Below are 22038 nucleotides of genomic sequence, written 5' to 3'. Positions count from 1 at the left end.
CACACAGGGACACACACACAGGCACACACACACACACACACAGGCACACACACACACAGGGACACACACACACACACACACACACAGGGACACACACACACACACACAGAGGCACGCACACACAGGAACACACACACAGGGGGACACACACACACACACAGGAACACACACACACAGAGGCACGCGCACACACACAGAGGCACGCGCACACACACACACACAGAGGCACGCGCACACACACACACACAGGAACACACACACACACAGGGACACACACGCACACACACACAGGGACACACACACACATTGTTTTATGAATATTTATTATTCCTAATATCTCAGTGACTTATTGATATTTTATTATTTACGTTAAACAACATTATTAAAACTGGGGGATTTTTATTAAATGTTTTTTTCTCGGACCAGTCGGATATTTAGGCTGTGAGAAATATTTCCAGATGTAAAGTTTTATTATTTCTAGTTTATTGTCTCCCTGCTGTAGAGTACTTATTATTATTATTAAGACATTATTAATAATAATAAAACATATCATCATATAATAGTGAATTGAAATTCTTGTTTTAGTTCATTTGTATTTTGTGAAGACTTTATAAATCCTGAAAATGTCACTGCAGCACCTCAGGCGTGCATCTGATCTGACCCGGTCGGGTGTCTCTCTCCTGTGACCCTCTGCCCCGTGTCTCTGTCTCCCCCTGCAGGTGGAGGTGGATAAGCAGGTGTTCCGGGGAACCGGTCCCAATAAGAAGGTAGCCAAAGCCAGCGCGGCGCTCGCCGCTCTCAACAGCCTGTTCTCCGGATCCAAACCGACCAACGTGAAGAAGAAACGCCTCAACCCAGCAGTGAGTTCAGCTCTGAGGGAGGCTGCGCCCCCTGCTGGCCAGTGGCTCCAGTTCAGCCCTGATCTCTATGTCTGTGCAGCCGAAGCGACCCCTGACCTCTGTGCTGACCATCCCGACGCTCGCCGCCAGACCTCCACGGATCCCCGTCCTGCCCAGAGCGCCGTACATCAGCACGCCCCCCACACACGGCTACATCCCCCCAGGTGGGTCCGGCTGCAGATTAAATCTACTTTCAGGATTAAATGAAGATTTTTCTGTTTTCGGATCAAAACATGAAGAGAAAACTAGAATTTACTTCAAAGAACATCTGAACGTTGCAGCGGCTCGTTTCTGTTCCCTTATGATGGATTCATACCTGAAAGACGAACCTGCTGAAATCCAACAAGCTTAGTTTCTGGTTGCCATGGCGATTGGCACATTTTCTTGGCAGCAGAGGAAGCCCGCAGCATCACTGTTCATGACTGAAATGAACACCTTCTGTTCCTGCTGGAGACGAAGGTTCACTGAGAGAACATTAAAGTCTTTAAACAAAACATGTTGGAGACAAACTGTAAAGATCTATAATCCATAAACTTTTACAGTTTAGTTAAAATGTTCCTGAATGTTTTAAAAGTTTATATTTAGGCTAAACTTCTGTTTTTATTTATTAAATGGGATCAATTATGCAAAATGAACTCTTTGCCCACTTTAGTTCTTCCATGTGGGTCTTTACTGCTTCCAGAAAATAAACAGAAAAATAGAACTTAATGTTTATTGTGTCTGGAAAACGAGCCGTTTCAAAAACCTCCAGCAGCAGCTCATTAGCATAAAAGTGACAGAGCAATAAAACGTCTGATTCTGAAAGAGGCTCCAACAGGCAGAACTGAGGAGATGAAATCTCATTAATAATAAACGTGTTTGTAGTGTGCAGATTTATTCTAACTCGTTTAAAATTAAGCAAAATGAAACATAATGCCACCTTTACAGGAAGCTGTGTGTTTTTGTAGCTCTGATATTTTCAAACTGGAGTTGTGCTGCAGTGAGGCGGTTTTTCTCCTCAGGTTACTAATGAATGTCTGATATTTCTGCCCTCCATCCCCCTGAGGAAACCAGCTGCAGGTCTGGAGGTTTTCTGACCATCAGAGGGAGGAAAACGGATCAAACTGTTTCCTGATGGTGACGGACGTTTTGTCTCCTCTGCAGGTTTCGGTGCTCCATACGGCTACAGCCCTGCTGCCCCCCTCCCTGCCTACAGTAAGCCCCTCTACCTCTGATCAATAATCAATAATCCATCCATCATCCCATCACTCCAGCTTCTGTTCTTTGGCTCTTCCTCAGGTCTTCCCTCCAGATTGCCCTCAGTAGTTGTTCCCGTCATCAGAGTTCCCCCCGTTTACCCCGTCACCCACCTGTACCCCTACTAGCCCCGCCCACCTGTACCCCTGCTAGCCCCGCCCACTTGTACCCCTGCTAGCCCCGCCCCCTCCACCTGTTAAAGGAATATCCTCACTAAAGAATTATGTTCAGTAATCCAAAACATTTGAACTCAGAAACATTTTCTCGTTTTCACTTCTTCAAATCTGCATAAAGTGACTCAACATTCCACATGTAGAGGAGAATCACTCACAACCCGACTCCACTGATCAATAAACACCGTTTGTGACATTTTAATATTTTCAGATGATTATGTTTAATCATAAGAGGCTGTAGAAATAAACGGATCTGATGCAGATTAGATTTATAATCAGCAGCTTCTGGATAAAAGTTTTTCTGCAGATGCTTCACCTGCTGCAGGTTATAAAGTTTTAAAGTTGAACATCCTGCAGACGAGACGCAGCAGAAAGGAGCTGAAGTTACAGCCTGAATGAAATCCTGTTTGTTTCAGGGAGAGCAGCTGTTTAAGCCGCGCGTTTGTTTTAGTTTGTGGGTTTTTTGTCATTTTTGGTTTTATATTTTGCGTTTGTTGTGTTGAGGATATAAACTGCAGTCAGTTTGAGTCAGAACCCTCTGCAGTGATGAAACGGTGAAACCCAGAATGTGTCGGATATTCCTTTAACTTTCCCTCCTGTGATTCATTTGCTTGTTTTTGTTTTTTTGGTCTTGAAAAGTTTACAGCGATCAGTTGCACTGAAAACATTTTTCCTTTCATTTCATATCAACTGTTTACATTTGCTGCTGTTTTATTTTGACCTGGTTGTTAATAATAATCTTTTTAAATAAAAATATTTTTGTGAAATGTTGATTTATTTATTTATTATTGTTATTTTTACAATAAGCTTTTCAGCAGGAAAATCTCTGATATTTTAACTGTGGTCAGATGACAGCAGTGTTTCAGGAGGAAGTGATGTCATAATCTACCTTCAGTCCAACAGATGAATAAAAACCGTTTCAGGTTTTAATTCCTGGTTTGATTCTGTAGCTCGTTAATTTTAATCAGGAGTTTACAGCCACGCCTGGTCAGGACTTTTCATCTGGGTTTTAATGAACTGGAGGATCTACTAGAAGACTGAACTAGTAGATCACAGATCAGATTAAGTGATCCAAGGTTCCTTATATTGTGATGGAGGTAAAAGCCATGAAATGCATCCAGTGGTGGGATCATCTCTGCTAGTGCGCTAATCACTTTTTTTTTGTTTAGTTTTAAAACATTTAGTGCAGGTTAGTAAACTCTCAGCTGAATAAAGTTCAACATCTGTGTTGAAGTTTTGTTCATCAACTGTTAAAAAAATCTTAAAGTTTATATTCATGCTCTTATTTTGAAGTAGCAGACTGTTTATGCTGCAGCAAGCTACATTTACTCTGTACCCAGAATGCATTGCTTATAGTTCAAACAGCCATAAAACTGAAACTTAATTTAACGCTTTAGCATTAGCTTCCACTAAGTAGCATGTTGGTGTAGTGCTTTAGCGTTAGCAGAACTAATGTTTATGATTAGTGCTTCAGGGTTAGCACAGCTAGCTTTTTAGTTAGCAGTGATCACCAATGAAGGTTTTAAAAAAATGTAAGTAAAAGAGGATTTAATGGATGTTAGGAGAGTCGTTATACATTTAAGTTTTTCCGTCAAACTGGTTCCGATTCTTTTCTCCATTAAGTCCAGCAGATGTTTCTGTGACCTGATGTTGTTGCCTGTCTGCAGGCGGCCTGTACATCGACAGTGCCTACTACCAGCCGCAGACCATCGCCACGCCCATCATCATCCATCTGGGCCCTCAGGATCTGTTCTGACCCAAAGCCCGGTTTGAACTCCAATCCGCTCAAACCGTCGGTTTCCACATGACGGCCAGCAGCAGCACTTAAAGCAATATGGAGGACGATGGCGGCGCGTCGGGCAGCACAGGTCCAGTTCTGGCTCCTGAAGAAAACACAAAGCAATACTCTGGCTGCCTTCAGGGGCCTCAGGGGCCCTAAACGTCTCGGAGTGAAACTCAAGCAGCCCAGAAACTGGAAATATTAACTGTGTTTCAGTATAAACTCAGCAGCAGCTGAACATATTTATTAACATATTTATGAATGTAAATACAGTCATGACTGTAACTTTGTATTCAAACATATTTGCATATCGCTGTATCAGATGATGGTATTTAATCTTGTATTAAACATTCCTGTATCTCGGCGGCACCTTTGGTCTGAGCTGGAGGATTTAAAAACTACATTTTCAATCATTTGTTGTTTTGTTTGGAATCATCTGAGATCAGATCCGGAAAACCCAGAAAGACAGGAGCCATTGTAAGGAATTCCCAAAGAGGAGGTTCAGGGTTTCAATTTAGGTCTTCATTTTAAGAAACATTCTTCTTTGCACAACCTGCTGCAGGAAAGTCCCAGAAGAGACGCCGCCATCTTTATTAGTCTACAGTCACACAGCAGGCAAATTCAACCCAAACCAGAGTTTTGAGTTTCCATGCAGTCTAAACGGACCTGTTCCAATGTTTCAAGCAATTTTTTTGGGAAAAAATGACTTGGGCCATTATTTTAGGAATTTTAGGATCAGCAGTAAAACAAACGACAGCAGGATATTTTTAAAGGGGCAGTATTTTGTGTTCTCTATTTTAGAGTACAATTAAGTAACTGTAATCTTCAGTTGTTTTAAATATGCTTTATATATAAAATAATTCAGCTGTAATGACTTCAGGAAGTCATCACAACATGGCTCCTCTATTAACTAACATTTCTACCAGCATTTTACTGAGCAGCAGCTCCTATCATGAGCTCAGCAGATCCACCAGGTGTTTGCTAATTGCTGCTGGCTAGTCTGAAGGAGCTGAGTGGAGGTTGCTCTGTGAGCTGGAGGCTCAAAGGAGGAGTAGAGCCTCGAAGGCGGAGCTAGGTCCACCCAGGGGTTTTGCACAGTGCAACACTCCAGGTTTGTTTTCTGTGGATAACAAACCTGCAAGCTGAAAAATGTTGATTTTACATAACCCTGCCTCTTTAAATCTTGATGTTTGGACGTTTTCCACCAGGAACCAAACTTCCCACTGATGTTACAGAATCATGTTTTCTAGTGAAATCAACACTTTGGTTGGATCTGATGAAACTTTTCATCTATCAGCAGGCAGTTTGAGCTGAAGCCTTTTGGTTCTGTTGAGCAGATGGTTTCTCATGCAGACCAACAGAGACTTTCTGCAGCTTCCTGAGTGTGTGCACACACTCCTCCATTCTGCTGTTTACACCTCATGGGGAAACGTTGACCCCTCCTGACCTCTGCTGACCTCAGAGCGGAGCTCCGCGTCATTCCTGACACCGAGCTGACAGCTGCGCCTCGGCCCGCTGCTCGTTTCTGCCGGGCTGCAGCGTCAGATGGAGCCTCCAGATCCTCCCGGTATTTTTAGCGGCGGGACGCGGAGCCAGAAGGTGTTGGATTACGCAACGTGGGCGCATGGCGGCAGTTTGTCACGCTGTATGAGCGGTCAGGTTCACCGTGGGGAAACTGCAGTTTAATCACCTTGTTAGTCCAAAGCAAACCGTCCTGACAGCAAATCAGGACGAAGAGCGTCCAGGAACGAACCGGCCTCTGAACACTTTAACTGCATTATGATTAGATATAATGTGTTTATGGATGTATAACAAACAAGCATTAAAATACCCTGAAATATAAGGAAAAGTGCTGAAGGTGCTGAAGGTTTCATGGATCTGGAGACTTTCAGTCAGTTTCTCTAAAACATTAAGACAGGCTGCAGCCCCAAGTTCATTAACTGGTTTAGTAATTAATTAATCGTTAACTGAAACCTCTAAAACGGCCATCTGCTGAAAGAACAACTCACTAAGACAAAATAGATATATTTTTTCTTTTCAGATACTTGAAAACTTTTGCCTGCATCTGCCCAGAACTCCTCAGGTGACAGTTTTAACTTCACCTGGTTTAAATTCTTTAAGAAAAAAAAAAAATCTCGGCTCATTTTTGGCTGTAGATGATTCCTTAAGCGGTTAAATGAAAAATCTGCACAAAGTAGCTTTTTTAAAAATCTGATTAATCAATTGTCAGACCCTGAATCAATGAAATCAGCAGATTAATAAATAAAATAAATGTTTTCTGTTTAATCAAAAACAAAGTTATAGAAACAATTATGAAACCTAAAAACAAATCTTCATTACACGTTGAAAATATAGCATAATGTCAGTAACAGATTTTCTTCTGGGTTTTTTTGTAAAATCTCAAAGATCTTTTTAATGTGACGACAGCTCCCTCTGCTGGTCAACTTTAATATCAAACTTTCTTTTGAACGGAAAGGAAGAAGAAATATTTTAAATGCTAAATAATTCACAATAAGATACAATCTATTTCACGGTAAATCTGTGCTATTTAATTTCATTATGTAAAAATTAGAGAGGAAATACAATAAACAAGAATTTAAAAAGATATAACCTGAACAAAATAATATTACAGAGATGTTAGAAAATTAAATATAAAGAAAAGAGGGAAGGAGGGATGAACAGATAAGGATAAGCGAGAAAAAAAAATATTTTTCAGCTTTTTGTTGACTAAAGAAAAAATATTTAGGACAATTCAGCAGGTTTCCACTTTGGCCACTAGATGGCAGCAAAGCTGTGCGTTTGACCGGATATCAGCTGAAGTTTCTCTTCCTGCTCAGAAACTGATTCCTGTTTCTTCCTGACCCTGAACTTCAGTAAGTTATTTTAAAACAGAAATTTCAGGCTTCAAACATTTCACTTCATGTGTTTTGAGTCTGTATAACATGAGTTTCACTTTCTGTAACGAGGGAGAGAAATATTGGACTTTTCATGATATTCCAAGTTTGTAAATCTGATTGAGATCTGTGAAGGCGGTGCTGCAGAGATGTGGTCGTCCTCCTGAAACGTTGATCCTCGGATCGGTTCCATGTAAAAACAGCTTCATTATCCTGACAGCTGCTGATGCCGAGGATCCACAACAATCTCATCTGTCCAGATCCACAGAGGGAAAGTCAGTTCATCAGCGGAGAAAAACTCTCATTATGAACTGTGAAGAAACCCTTAAAGCTCTGGATGTTGAGCTGGTTCTGATTTTGGTTCCGTGACGATGCAGCTGCTAATTAGAACTGGATTAATTAGACTCTCCATCAGCAGACGGTCGTTCCTGGAGGATGAGTTTATCTGCAGAGTTTTCACTCGGCAGATAAAAACTCTGTTTTACCAAAGTCTGGTAAAACTGTGACTTTGTTCTGAATTCTCACATTTCACTTCTAGGAATACTTTGTGATTTGATGTTTTTTCCTTTCAGAATCCTCCGGTTGTTCCTGGAAAGCCGCCATGTTTGTTGAGAAGCAGGCGTCAAATTGGAGAAGCAGAGACTTCATGAGCAGAGGAGCAGACTGACGTTGGGCGACGACTTTCATACAAACTGCAAATCAAACAACATTCAGATGCTTTAGATGCCTCAGAGACTCGCATTCAGTTCAGTTTCCCTAACATGGTTGTTGAATGTCAACTCGCCTCAGTTCAGATTAGAGCTGATAACATGAAGATCAGACAAATTCAGCTTCTTCAGCCTGATTCTCTGATGTTTCTCACAAATTCAAAATGTCTGAATCCTTTTCTGAAAAAACCATCAACATGGTTTTACTGCCTGATTGTTATTTTTCCTGAACTGAAGCTGAACTTAGATCATGATCTGTTCCTGAGCAGCAGCTCATGGATTCCTCCATGGTGGGATTGGAATCAATCGATCACCAAGTGGTTTGTGATCAATCTGGCAAGTAATAAAAAAATCTACATATTTCAGTTCTTTAAGGAAAAAAGTGCTTGTGTATTTTTATTTTTTTCAAATCTTTTCAGCTGTATGTACATTTTGGAAAGGGAAAAATATATTGCAAAATTTCTTGCAATTATTTCTAATCTCATCACAAAGTTTGTGATTTTGGAAAAAAACATAAAAAAACAAACAAACAACAAACAACATGCAGGAACATGGATTTATTACAGAGTGGAATACTTCAAGCTTTTATTTCCTGTAATGTTAATTATCATGGTTTGCAGATAAAACCTGAGCTTCAGTGACGCTGGATGAATCCGGCTCCAGTCAGACGAACATCCGTCTGGTTTCTCTGTTTCTGTTGGACCGATTCACTGCAGACATCCTAACACGTTTTTAGGAAGCTGTAACATCCCTCACCAGGTTTTATCTTCATGCCAGCAGATATCTGGCGCCTCCAACACTGAAATGTGATAAAACACAAAGTTTTAAGCTACAATAATAATAATAAATCTCTCTGCGTCTCCCTCCCTCCCCTCCTGCTGCTCTCGGTTCTGGCCCAAATTTGGCGCTGTCGGCCTCTGAAAAGGCATTTCCTCCTGACTGCCAGCCGCTGTGGCAGCATTTTGAGTTTCCCACAGGAAAATAAAAACATAAACTCTGACATAACATGTTTTTAGATGAAGGGATCAGGGCTCCCTGGGATCCTCTGGTGCTGAACCAACTCTGCCTGACGGGGAAATGACAACATGAAATGACAAAGTGAAAACACACAACAGTCAGAAACTTTTGATGAGTTTCATCACCAAAAATAAATATAAAACACAATAAATATGTTGATTAATGTTTCATTTAAGGAACTCAGTGTTTCGGCTGTTTTTCAGTTTTTTGGAAGTTTGTTCCAGATTTGTGGTGCATAGAAGCTGAATACTGCTCCTCTATGTTCTGGTTCTGGTTCTGGAGGCAGAACAGAACCAGAGGTCTGAAAGATTGATGCAACAGCAGCAGATCTTTAATCCATTCAGTGATTTATAAACTACCAGCAGTAGTTTAAGGTTTATTCTGTCAGTGAAACTGGGTGGTGTAGAACTGGGTGGTGTAGAACTGGGCGATGTAGAACTGGGTGGTGTAGAACTGTGTGATGTAGAACTGGGTGATGTAGAACTGGGTGGTGTAGAACTGGGTGATGTCTCTGTCTTCCTGGTTTTAGTCAGAGCTCCAGCTGCAGCATCTGGACCTGCTGCAGCTGAAGACGCTGCTGCAGTAATTAATGCTACTAAAGATAAACCCCTGGATGAGTTTCTCTAGATCTTCAGTCCTTTAATCCTGAAAATGTTCTTCAGGTGACAGAAGGCCGACTCAGACGCTCCAAAAGCAGGAAGTGATCTACAGCTCAGAGCATTTCAGTTTAAAGAAAAGACAAAAACAAATCCAGAACATTACTGCGGCCCATGACGGCATCTCGGCTTTTTCATTTGCTAAACTGGATGAATTTTGTGTTTCTTTGTTCTGAGTGAAGCCACAGAAACAAACCGACCGTCTGTTTCTCTCATCACTTCGTTTTCTGATGAACAGATTCCTTTAACTCTCCAGCAGAAACTCAGCAGCATCATGTGAGGCGGCGGGAACGATCGCCATGAAACAGCAGTCATGTGACCTGAAGGAAACACTGTAAAAAACATTTGGTTTGACTTTCTGCTGAAAGCTTGAGCTGACATCAGCGAGTTTAAAGAAAAAGTAAATTTATCTAAACTTATCAAGCAGAACGGAGGCTGAATTGGTTTCAACAGAAACACTTTTATTTTTCTCGTTAAAATATTTGTCCTGCTGCCTGTTGGTGAACTGAGCTTCATGTCTTCCTGCTGGATGATCCGTCAGCAGAAACATCTCATCCAGAAGGTATTTACATGATTTTATTACAAAGATGCTCATCATAATTCTCTTTATCAGTAATCATGTTGTAGTTTTTTTGTTGTGTTCTTCACCCAAACAAACTCCTCCTCTGTTTCTGCAGACTGAGACAGAGAACAGGCTCAAGGGGAGGAGAGCAGCAGAGTGAACAGGAGGAACTGATCTGATCTGAGTTTTAAAAACGTTCCCAGTTCACTTCCATCTAAAATGATGGTTCAAAATCAAACTGAGCCAAAGAGAATTAACATGAATTCAACTTTCTAATGACAACAACCTTAATACATTTATTTTTTAAAAAGTGCCAGAAAACCAAAGTCAAATTCTTTGTTTGAGTCACAATGTTGGCCAACAAAACAAATTCTGGTCATTTTTTACATTAATAAATGAACTCATCATTTGAAAACTGTATTGATCGAGTTACGATAATCTGTAACTGGAAAAAAAAAAAGAATAAAAATCAGGAGGGATTCAAATCTTCCCCCAGCAGAGACTCTGGTTTTTGTTCTGTACATGAAAAATGATGTATAAAGAATAATTAATAAATCCATCACAGGTCTGATATTCTGTCATAACCGGATCATCTTTTCTTCCTACTGAACTTCATGTTAATGAGTTTATGACATGAATTAAACCACCTTCATATAACTGATCATTCCTCATTTAGACAATTTACAGAAAGTTTTTCCTTCTCCATGGAAACCCAACTAGAAACATCTCATATTTTTAAAGAATAAAATTAGTGAAGTGCAACTATTAATGAGCCACACTAATAAAAAATGTATAAGAAAAAAACACAAGAAACGTCTTTAAAGCTAAATGTAATAATCCAGTTTGATGTTTTCAATGGTTTTTTTTCCAACATAAAAATAAAACGACTTTAAGGTGTTTTTTATTTTTATTACCTAAAATGAATCCAGAAACATCAACAAACAGAACATTCAAGTTTTAATCACACACATTATTTACAATAAACTTCAGGAAAATGTTGAGACCTCATGCTGAGAACCAAACAACTCAGAGATTAAAGCCCTTTGTCCAGATTATTAATCTGGTATAAACTGTGGTTGTTGTAGGATTATTGCACAAAAAGATGACAGGAATGTAAAAACTGTACATTTCATGAGATCTGTGTTGCTCCAGCATATGAGAACTGTCGACCTGAATGTTTCAGGTACGTTTAAATAATTCATTTTCACAGCAGGAGGAGGCAGATTAAATGGATTCTGTCTGTTTTTCTCAGGAAACAGAAACTTTTTGCTCCTAAAAGCTGGACGTGTTTGGATCCATCAGTTCAGAGACACAGAGCCGGGTCGGTTCTGAGCCTCAGGAGCCTCTGAGCAGCTTTTCCCACCAAAACAGATCCAAACGTCCGCAGGCTGAACGGCGCCGCATTTCAGCCGTTAGAAAACAAGAAGAGGAGCAAATTTCTGACAAAACAACTGAAAGTTTTAGATTAATCTCAAAAATTTTCTTGAAAAAACTTGTTAAATTCTGAGTTTGTATGCAAAAAATGCAAAATAAATTAAACTGAATCAGTAGACTGAGAAAAACAGTCAGGCGTCATAAGAACAGAACCAGTTCATTTAGTTTCAGACAAAAACCAGGAAATAACACAAAAAAGAACCAAACCGACCCGAACAGAACCGAACAAATCAGAACCGAACAGAACCGAACAGAACCGACCCGAACAGAACCGAACAAATCAGAACCGAACAGAACCGAACCAAACGGTCCAACACATCAACTGTAGGACAAACTCTGAGTTTTCAGACTCAGAGTTTTGTCCCGTTCTGGGTTTTTCACTAAACCCAGATAAATAAAATTTAAAATCAGTTCATGTTGTAAACGTTGGAGCGTCGCAGCTGGATGACGCTGCAGCAGCACTTCCTGTTGCTCATTTTAAAAACCTGCTGAGTTTTAATGGACTAAACAAATTTAACTATTTTCTTTTTTCATATCTGGTTGTTTTTATTTCTGAATCAGTTTGAAATAAATGAAATGAAGAAAATAAAAAAACTGATTTCTGTGGTTCTGAAGCTGCTTCTTCCACAAAAATCTACAACCTGCAACATTTTAAAAAGTTTCACAACATTTACCTTAAATCATCATAATTAGACCCAGAGGGACAAAACATTTATTCTGTTTCTTTTTCAAAAAGATTTTTTTAATTGTGCTCTTAATTTTTAAAAAATGCACATCCATAAAGTTTTCTACAAAATGTGATTTTAAAATGATTTCAGATTCTGAAACGTGTTTCTTCCCCTTCGATCGGCTGCAGTCAGAAACAATAACTGAAGTAAAATCTGTTTTCAACAAGTTTCCACAGACTGAATCCAATTAACTTTAATGTTGTTTCTGCAGCAATAAATCATGAAACGAGTCGTTTCAGTTCACTTCCAACAAGGAGACGTCCTGTTACAACGGCTGCTTTAAAAACGATGAATAAATCAAATTACTTGTTCCTTCCTGACCGAATTCAGCTTCTGCCTCTTCAGCACATCAAGAAAATACTGATAGCATCATTTTCAGAAGACATTATATTTTATTTAAGTCATTTTTAATTTTAGCTTTTTCATTAAAACTAAAAAATAGTTTGAGTTTTTTCTGCTTTTCAGCATTTCTCTCATAAATGAGACACAGTTCATGCAAACTGAAGCTTTTTACAGAGAAACTCAGGAAAGTTAAAGTTTAAACATTTAAAGCTCTTTAAATATGACAATAAGTGAAGGTTTTAATCTCATTTCTGTAGTTTAACTTCCATTTAAAGAAATCCCAGAGAAAATATCAGAATCTGATAAAAAGAATCAAAGACCACTGCTGCCCCTCCCCCACCTGTTGCTACAAACTGTTAGCCAGGGGGCTGAAGGATCTAAACTGGTTTTGTTGTTTGGAAGAAACAAACTTTGCTGTTTGGTTTCATTTCTTGGAGCCACTTATAATATTAAAGAAATATTTTATTACAATATTCATATTATTTTTAACAAAAAAAAATAAATAAAAAAATCAGGTTTTTACAGTATAAATATTATATTTTGCTGTTGGGCCTCAGATTGAAACATCTTGACCTCCAGGAGGTCAAACAGACGCAGACCTCTGTTACTGCGGCGCCGCAGTCACATCATTACATCAGTAATGATGTTTTAAATTTTAAAATTTTAAAAAGTTTCAGGAAGTTAAAGTGTGAGCGTTAAAATGGAGCCGGATCGACACGTCGGTCAGTTTCTGCCTGTTTCTCCTGCAGTCGGTTTGGAAACAGCAGAACGACAAACAAACATTCAGTGCAATAAATGAAGCTGCTACTCATGATGCTAAAGTTCAACTGGATCAGATGAAAACCTGAAAATGTCTCCTGGTTTTTAATCTAAATTTAATCTCAAAACCTGAAACTGAAGTTAATCCAGAAACTTCAAAATATCAGAAACTGATTTCAGATCAGTTTTCTGAGAGGATCAAACATTAGACATTAAAGATTCAACACTTTTTGTTTTGTAGCAAAATAACTAGTTAGATACATTATTACAGCCACAGAAGTCAAAATTAGAGAAATATTTAATCTTATTTAGCCACAACAGTAATAAGTCATTCATTTTTTGTTTTAAAATGTTTTAGCACATAGTTTAGTTTTAAATGTTATTTTTAAAACCTATAAAAGATACAAGTTACTGTCAGACTCTCCATAATGCTGAGAGAATATCACATCAAACCTTTAATATGAAAAAAATGATTAAAAAGAGCCAAAACCTCTGATCACATCCAGGTCTGATATGAATCAGAGATCAGGATCAATTTTCTGCATTTAGTCAAAACCAGTAAAACATTTTCTGCTTCAAACAGCAGCAAACAGAAACGGCTCAGCTTCATAAAACAGAAACGCTTCGGCTTCAGGTTCAGACTGGAGATCTGCTGATGAAACGTTTCAGGATCAAACCTCCCCAAATAAATAAATAAACTGTCCGTCTCCTGATTGGGCGTTCAGCAGACGGCAGGAGGAAAAACGCTGCAGGTCAGAGAGCCAAGCTGATTCATAAATCAACATTTTCTATGAATCCAGGCTGAACAAACATGGGCGGCTTCAGCAGAGGAGTCTGTTAGAAAACACATGGCTGAGTTTCCTCAGCTCAGGTTCAACTCAGATTTTCACACAGATCCTGAACATCTGGAGTCTGAGTCGTTTCACCTCCACACCTACATCCATCCTGAAACCATCAATCCATCAGTTCAACGCAGTTTGGAAAATCTGGATTTTATCCACCAATGAACTCCTGGAGTTTCCATGTCTCAGGGCGGCCATCTTGTTGTGTTTTACAGCTTCTGTTCATTTGGACTTTGAATTCAGGTTAACCAACAAAATATAATGGTCAGATGATCTGTTACAAAAATAAAGTCATATGACAATAAAGTTGAAATTCTGCCAAAATAAACTCACAATGTCAATAGAAGACGGTTGAAACATTAGAATGAAATAGGTTATAAAAAAATCCAAAATAAAAAGTAAGAAATTAATTATCCAAGTTTTTTTTTTTTTTGCCATTTCATCCGAAAGACAGAAAAATGAGGAAATACATTGTTTAGCTTTTTTGCATTTGCTGGATTTGAACGAGCAGGTTGAACTATAATTTCCTTTTCTGCGTCTTTTTTGCACTTTTTAAATATTTATTAGATTCTCTGAATTCACACATCGACTGTTTTCATGCAGTTTGGCGTCAAACTTTGTTTCCAGCAGGCATCAGCAGAGACGCCTCTCTGTGGTCCTGCAGGCGCCAATCAGACGCTTCTAAACCGTAGACATAATATAATATAATCTAAACCGTCTGCAGAGCGTCAGACGTGGCATCGCGTGTCGGTGCGCAGGCTTCCGGGGGGCGGAGCCTTCCTGCCGTCTGCGCAGCCGAGGCAGGAAGGAAGCAGCGGCTGCAGCAGACTGCCCAGGCCTTTTCGGAAGACGCTGTTGGAGAGGCTGTAGATGAGGCAGTTGCAGAAACTGTTGCTGATTGCTAGCCACGTGGTGAGAAACGACGCCACCATGTGGCGGTACAGCCCGGCGCTCTCCAGCAGGAAGTAGAGGATGTAGGGCATCCAGAGCACGTAGAAGACGCTGGTGATGCGGAACAGCACCATGGCGTAGCGCTTGTCGGTGCAGCCGTCGCAGCGCTCGCCCCCAGTGGGCGTGGCCTGCGCGCCGAAGCGGGCGTGGCGCTGGCTGATCTCCCGGGTGTGCTGCCGGCAGATCCGGAAGATGCTCCCGTACGTGAAGCAGACGGTGAGCGCCGCCGGCGCGTACAGCAGCGCCACGATGAAGGTGCTGAACGTCGGGTTGGTTCTCCACGACTCGGCGCACCACTGAAAGACGTCGCCATGGTAACCGGGCTTCCCCCAGCCCAGGAAGGACGGCAGGAAGACGAGGGCGGAGTAAACCCAGATGAGGACGATGCACGCCCGCAACCGGCACGGCGTCACCAGCGTGGCGTAGGACAGCGGGCGGGTGATGGCGATGTAGCGGTCCAAGCTGATGCACGCCAGCGACGCCATGGAGACGCTCTTCAGCACAGAAACGGCGTAGCCAAAGGCTTTGCAGGCGAGCTGCTGGTTCAGGCCCGGCAGGCAGCGCAGCAGCGACAGAGACGGCACCAGGCAGCTGACGCCCACCAGCAGGTCGGCGCACGCCATGGTCTGGATGAAGTGTCCGGTGCTGTGGTGGTGCAGCAGCGGCGCGCAGTGGAAGACGAAGATCACCAGCAGGTTCCCGGCGATGATGAGCACAGCGAGGAAGAGGATGATGGCCACCTCCAGCAGGCAGGTGTCCAGGCTGGGGGAGTAACCCACCGCTCCCAGCAGGCAGAACAAAGGAGAGCCGCTCTGGTTCGGACTGGAGGAGGAGTTCATGTTGGGTCGGGTTCAGCGCCACACGGCGGTCATCCCATCTTTAAACTCCGTTCCTCTAAATCCTCAACATGTTTGTCTGGTTTGGTGCTCAGGAAACAAATCCAGGTCATTGTCCTTCAGTCAGCATCTCCCCCCCTCAGCGGCCGGCCGCGCAGCAGCTGCTGCCCTCAGACATGATGCAGCCGGACTGCGCTGCTGCTGCAGGCGGGGAAACGTGTGCATGAGGGCAATAAGGAGGAACAATGAGGAGGAAGAGTGATGCTGCAGAGCACCTCGTCTTCCTCTCATCCCCTTACCCTGAGGTGAGCTCGCTGCACAGCCGTCCAGACGCCGCCAACTTCCTTCATCTGCTGCCGGGAAACGGAAACACTCCAAACACGTTGATCTTTTCCTCAAACCGACTCCGGACAAAACAAAGACGGGCGGCGTTCCGGCCGCAGGGTCCCGGCATGGAGGGAGAGGAGCAGCTGGAGCGGCTGGATAACGATGGACCCACAATGCCTCTCTCCTCTCCTCCCCCTGCTTCTTATCTCCCTCTTCATCCCTCCTCCCTCCTTCCTTACAGACTTTTCCCTCCTCCTCTCTCCATGGTTTCCTGCTTTCTTAGAGAAATGCCTCCAGTGATTCCAGCTCTGTGTTAAAGGTAATGAACATGTTAGGACGGGTCAGTGGGCCCTGAAACATCTTCATTACATTTTTCTTATATAAGGAGATTTTAGTCTCAGTTCTGCATTTCCAGCTGTTTTATGTCCTGTCACTTTAAGTCATGCTGCTGGCCACGCCCCCAAACTCAATGTTTACACTCATATGTAAAAAAGGCTGCAAACAAATGCATAATTATATAACCATACTTCTTTGAAAAGCAGAAGTGGAGCCTCCTGCACAACCAATAAAATGCAGCAAGTGGTTTCTGGAACGTAAGTCAACAACAGAACACTTTTCTTTTCCAGCAGCCATTGTACAGCAGTAAAACCAGCTGACCAAATGTGCTGGAAGCTCTCTTTGGGTTGCTAGGAAACGGGCTGACCTTTGCTGGGGTTGCTAGGTAACATGCAGTGCCAGCTGACTTATGACATTACATTCTGGAGGTTTTTAAATGGCTCTTTTTCCTGACTTTAGCCAAACTGTAACTTCAGGACGATGGAAGGTTTCAGACGCTCAGCCTGCAGTCTGATGTCGACACTGCGGGTATGAAAGAGGAGAAACACGAGGAGCGTCACGACCTGCAACAAACTGAGACAAACAGTTTCCATAACAACATGTCAATAATGAAGCCGCTTCACAACCAACGTTTCTGTTCTGGTTGACAGAGAGTTCAAGGGTCACCAGTCAGATGTTTGGCTGTTTTTTTTTTTTTTTTTTTTTTGGGATTTTTCCTTTTTGTTTCTCCTTTGTTCTTCCAGGTTAAAGGTCATTGATGCCACATCTGCTCAGCTTTACATGCCAGCTGTGTTTAGTGATCAGACATCAGGATGGTTTCACCTCTGCAGCTGGAGGTGGACAGGAGGATCACCGTGTGACTGGATCATGTGAGGCTCAGCCTGCTGCTGACCTGAGGCTCAGAGCCGCAGAACAGAAACACACAGAGACATTAAACCAGCAGCATTAAAACGAAGGTTTATGAGCAAATCAACACGCAGCAAAGACTCGACACTCCAGCTGAACATGAAGCACACACAGAGCTCGCTCTGTTTTCTAAACCACTAAAAAGAAAAGGAAACTTTTCATAAAAGCTGAGATATCTTCAGATTCTCTGTGTGGCAACAAAACAAACCTGGTTGGAAAACCTCCAAAGCAAACAGACTCAGCAGAAACATAATAAACCCAGCATCCTCCCTGAAACCTTTCATTTGAAACAAGATCATTAAAATGACCCCAGTGGCTTAAACAGAGATCCTCCTCTGACTGCAGATGATCCCAGCCCATCCACACCTTTCAGATTTTTCAAAAACTGTTGATCTCTGCAAAATGATGTGATGAGCCTCAAGAAAAATAACCAACATGTACATCCAAAAAAACTTCAGAATAACCCAAATCACTCAACTCTAAAATGATATGTAGATATTTGCCAACTTTCTTATAACTCCTGTTTAAATCTGAGCTGGAGATGTGTTCAGGATGAGTGAAGCTCTGGGTTGAGCTCTTCCTGTGTTTAAAATGCTCAGAGAAGCTGAGGTCAACCTGTAACTGGAAACTCCAACCCAGTATCTCTGCCCACAGAGACCAGAGGAACATCAACATGGAGAAAGAGAGGTGACTGTCTAAGAACCAGACCTTTGCCAGGAAACAATCAAACCAGGTGGCCACATCATCCTCCATGGAGAGGTTAAAGGGCATCAGGCCTCAGGCAGTCAGGGCTGCCAGGGGCACCAGCTTAAAAGTTAGACATCACCAATAAAGATCTGGGAATGTTGAAGAAACCAGTCGCTGGCCCTAAAAGACTGAAATATTTCAATATTTGAGTCTTTTAGGATAAAAGAACAAAAGTAGGATCCTGAAGATGCTCTGATGGACTTCAGTCAGAACAACCCAGGATGCAAATGTCATGTGGAAGGAGGCAAAGGAGGAGATCCATCAGGGAAACTATTGGGAAGCTTAGCAGACATGATGACAGAACAAAGAACAGCAAGCTTACAGGATCTGGAGGAAGAGCAGGTTCTGCCAAGTCCTGGATTGAAACCACATCCTGAAATCTGCACCGTGAAGAGCTGCCACTACCAGAACCTACATGACCAACTGGATCCACCAGCAGAAGCAAACACCACTCAAGATATCGGACACATTATACAAACCAAGGGAGATGAGGAGGAGACTGTGAGGCTGACCAGGGATCCTCCGCAGGTGGTCTACGTATTTCGCCATCATCAACAACGTTTCATCATTTCCTGCCACCAATCCTGGAATCTGTGCTGCAGAAATCCACAGCTGAAGCAAACCAGGTCAGAATGAAGAGCAGCAAACCCATGGTCCCATGATCTGTGGAAGATGTTGGGAGGTCACAGCTCTACCTTCTTACTGTCTTTAACCAGATTGTTTCCAGGAACTAACCTCCCCAAACAAACAGTTTCCATTGGAAAGGCAAAGGGGAACGTCACAGAGTGCACCTAGGCTGGTAAAACTCCTGAGTCACAGCACACCGCCTCCCTGCTGAGGGAGAAACATCCAGAATCAGCCAAGAAGCTCCACATTCCTCCAGGCCACTAGGGGGAGTCTTGAGTATGTAATATTACCTGTGTAAATATGCAGCTGTTCTATATTGTAAAATACTTTATAACACACATTCTCTTTCTTCCTCCAGTCTTCTAAACATCCTTTTAAATCATGACATCCTGTTTGATTTGGTTGTCGACTCCCCCTAGTGGTCTGGAGGACTTCTACTTTGTGGATCAAGTTTCCAGGATTTCATATGATGTTACTGATATTTGCAGAATTTTATTTTTGGTTCCTGTTTGCATCATTCATCTGTTTGCGGGATGTTTGCTGTGTGAACAAACCATCATACAGAAGAGTTAAGGTTCAGCTCTTTACTCCTCATTTCAGTGAAAAACAAAAGGAAGCAAGATAACTGTAACTGTTTCACAGGGTTTGAACTGTTTCATATGTAGCTCTTCATGCTCTATGCAGCAGAAAATAATCAGACGTGTTGATTTGGCTTCCTGTCTGCTGCAGGTAGTAACAGGCTGCGTCCTCCTGCAGCGCTGAGCTTCGGCTGACGGTTTGTTCAGTCATTTATTAGTTGTGCAGACATGAAGCAACTCTTAATTGACTGTGGCACCAGGAACTCCCCCCACCCCCACTACCATGTGAACATGTGCTTAAAGTTTATTCAATTCCTCTGGGAGCTCCTTCAGGTCAACTGTTACTGTGGAGCTAAAAACAGAAAAGAGGAAAACGAAAGAAAGGAACTGTGACATTTTATAACACAGTCAGTGATGCACTGACTGGAAGAAACCAGATTTTACTGATTTTAGCCTCAAACTGAACCTGGAGATCTGAGTATAAAATGTAAATGAGACTGTTCAAAAACCCGCCTGATTAACGCAGCGTTATGAGTCTCTGGCTGTCAGATGCTCCAGTTACTGTCTGTAACGTCTCTACACTTATTGGCACCACTGACGCCCTCTGGTGGCCAGTCTGGGAACTCCAGTCTCCTTTCTTGAGCCAATTTCAGCACAATCAGCTCGTTTTGTCTGTGAACAAATTATTTAAAATATTTATTTTAACTTAAAACATTTAAATATTTATTCTGCTCTCAGTCTCAATGTAAAGGTGGAAATAATCATATCAACAGATCTGAATAAATTTGCAGAAAAAACACTTTACAAAAAAGTGTTTTCAGTATAAAGATCATGTTTGTTCAGTTTAAATAAAAATAGAACATTTCTGAGAGTTTTTTCCATTCTAATAATAAAAGAATAAAATCACAGAAACAGCTTCCAGGATCTTTGTCTGATTCAAAGAGATGAAACCCACTGAGTTTAATTTAATTAGAGAAACATCTGATCATTGAACCAACAGAATAACTGTTATAATCGCGTTTCTCTTTTCAGATGAATCTCCACTGGGTTAAACGTTGTTCTCAAACCTGCTTCAAATGAAAACTCACAGGAAAGATCCTCATTTTATCAGAGCTGATTTACACCAGAAATGCAATAATTTTAGACTTTATTCGGTTCATCAGTTCATTGGTTCATCATGGTGTTAATAAATAAATCCAGAGTGAAAATGGGAAAAAGGAAGGAATGAACTGCTGCTTCACAGCTTGCAGATCAGAAACATCTCCATCACCAGCAGCTTGTCACAGCAGCCGTCCTCTGAATTATCGCTGCTGCAGCAGAAGAGCAGAGATGTGAGTGTGAATAAAAAATGTGTGAAGGATAAAGTTTTATCCTCAAAGTATAAAATAATCATGTTCATATTAGTTCATCTTCCTGCAGTTTTTGTGTCACTAATAGTGAAAAACATGTTTGATCTGAAAAACTAGTGATTTATTCAGTGACAGGAGAAATGAAAGGAGGTTTAAATTTAAACTCTGCACAGTGCAGACAAGAGAAAAAAATAATTGAAATGGGAACAAATCCTGATGAATTCAAATGTAACAGCAGATTTTCAGACTGAATAAAACAAACAGCAATAAAAGACACAAAAAAGGTTTTTACCATTTAATTCATCCAAATACAGTTGAACTTGTCTGAAGCTCTTTGGAGCATTTTCTACAATAAAGGTAAAAAATGAATGAATCTCCAAAATGTGATTTTTTTATCTGAACTGAGCTGTAAAATAACTGTAAACTAAGGGGCCCCCTCAGTGGAGCCCATTTTTTTGGTAATAATTTATGTCATAATATCAAAAACACACAGTTTCACTATGAAGTGATTTGTTTTTACAATAATATATATTTGATAATGTATGTAGAAATCATTATGGACAAAAAGAACAAATAAAATGCTGTTGGGGCCCTCTGGTGGCCGCGGTAGGTACTGCAGCTTCACCAGTAACGAGATGCAATGAGAATCCAAACGTCCAAAGTTCCGGTCAGAAGTTAAATTAGCAAAACAAAGAAAGAGGGAGAATAGAAAAAAGCCAAGATTAAGACTTTTTAAATGAGCCTTGGTGATGTAATGTAATGTAAAGATTAGTAAAGCTGCTAAAAGAAAATTAGCCTGATAGCGACCTGGACCGGTCCAGTTCAACAGCCAGACATTTATGCTAGGGCAGGGGTCCCCAAACTTTTTCCTGCGAGGGCCACATGACTGTTCCCTTTTCTGGTCGGGGGCCGGTCTTAGTTTTTCGAGAAAGAAACCTTAGAAAAGTTTTCTTGACGGGGGTGGGGGGGGAGGGGAAGAAAGGGGAGGATTGGATTACTGCCAACGACATATTCGTGTTTATAGATAGATTTTTACCCAGAATGCAAATGGAAAAAAACCGTGAGCGAAACGGTGACTGGTACTGACTGGTATATATGCCATTGAGGGAAACTAAGTTTCATATCTGCTCAAGAGCCCCCTGGTGGTTAAAAAAAAACACTGAATGCTCTCTGGTATTGTTCAGGGGGCCGGACCAAATGAGGAGGCGGGCCGGATCCGGCCCGCGGGCCGTAGCTTGGGGACCCCTGAGCTAGAGCTTACATGAGACATGTCGGGTCATCAAGCAATATCTTATGAAGAGTGTATGCTGCAAGTCACACTGGTAGTACTGCCCACATCTCTGTGTCCAAGC

General features: G+C 41.5%; 2 protein-coding genes and 2 long non-coding RNA genes across 5 annotated transcripts in view; 3 read left to right on the top strand and 1 right to left on the bottom strand.

The window, feature by feature from the left end:
- Positions 1-4501, top strand: part of LOC106956336 (spermatid perinuclear RNA-binding protein-like) — a 48459-nt gene extending 43958 nt beyond the window's left edge. The window contains exons 15-18 of one of the 2 annotated variants that reach the window (XM_015047121.1): positions 720-860; positions 940-1063; positions 2043-2093; positions 3976-4501. In XM_015047121.1, the coding sequence (XP_014902607.1) occupies positions 720-860; positions 940-1063; positions 2043-2093; positions 3976-4064 (405 nt within the window). In that variant the 3' untranslated portion in view covers positions 4065-4501. Of the gene's footprint in view, positions 1-719; positions 861-939; positions 1064-2042; positions 2094-2177; positions 3039-3975 lie in introns of those variants that run through there. The other variant, XM_015047122.1, reaches the window with a different exon arrangement.
- Positions 4502-6972: 2471 nt separating this feature from the next.
- LOC106956328 (uncharacterized) lies at positions 6973-8714 on the top strand. The gene is made up of 2 exons (XR_001426751.1): positions 6973-7476; positions 7555-8714. It is a non-coding gene; the product is annotated as an uncharacterized LOC106956328 (long non-coding RNA).
- A 4219-nt stretch (positions 8715-12933) lies between these two features.
- Positions 12934-16643, bottom strand: LOC106956334 (probable G-protein coupled receptor 21). Its single transcript, XM_015047119.1, has one exon. It carries the CDS (start codon positions 15817-15819, stop codon positions 14758-14760), a length of 1062 nt encoding a protein of 353 aa, XP_014902605.1. The 5' UTR covers positions 15820-16643; the 3' UTR covers positions 12934-14757.
- A 160-nt stretch (positions 16644-16803) lies between these two features.
- Positions 16804-20160, top strand: LOC106956335 (uncharacterized). Its single transcript, XR_001426752.1, has 2 exons — positions 16804-17348; positions 18040-20160. It is a non-coding gene; the product is annotated as an uncharacterized LOC106956335 (long non-coding RNA).
- The last annotated feature ends 1878 nt before the right edge of the window (positions 20161-22038 follow it).

The sequence above is a fragment of the Poecilia latipinna genome, unplaced genomic scaffold (genome assembly GCF_001443285.1).
Source record: "Poecilia latipinna isolate Pla-1442-1.1 unplaced genomic scaffold, P_latipinna-1.0 Scaffold808, whole genome shotgun sequence".
Taxonomy (NCBI): Eukaryota; Metazoa; Chordata; class Actinopteri; order Cyprinodontiformes; family Poeciliidae; genus Poecilia; species Poecilia latipinna.
Note: the sequence above shows the minus strand (reverse complement) of the source record. Positions and strands in the feature narration are given on the sequence as shown.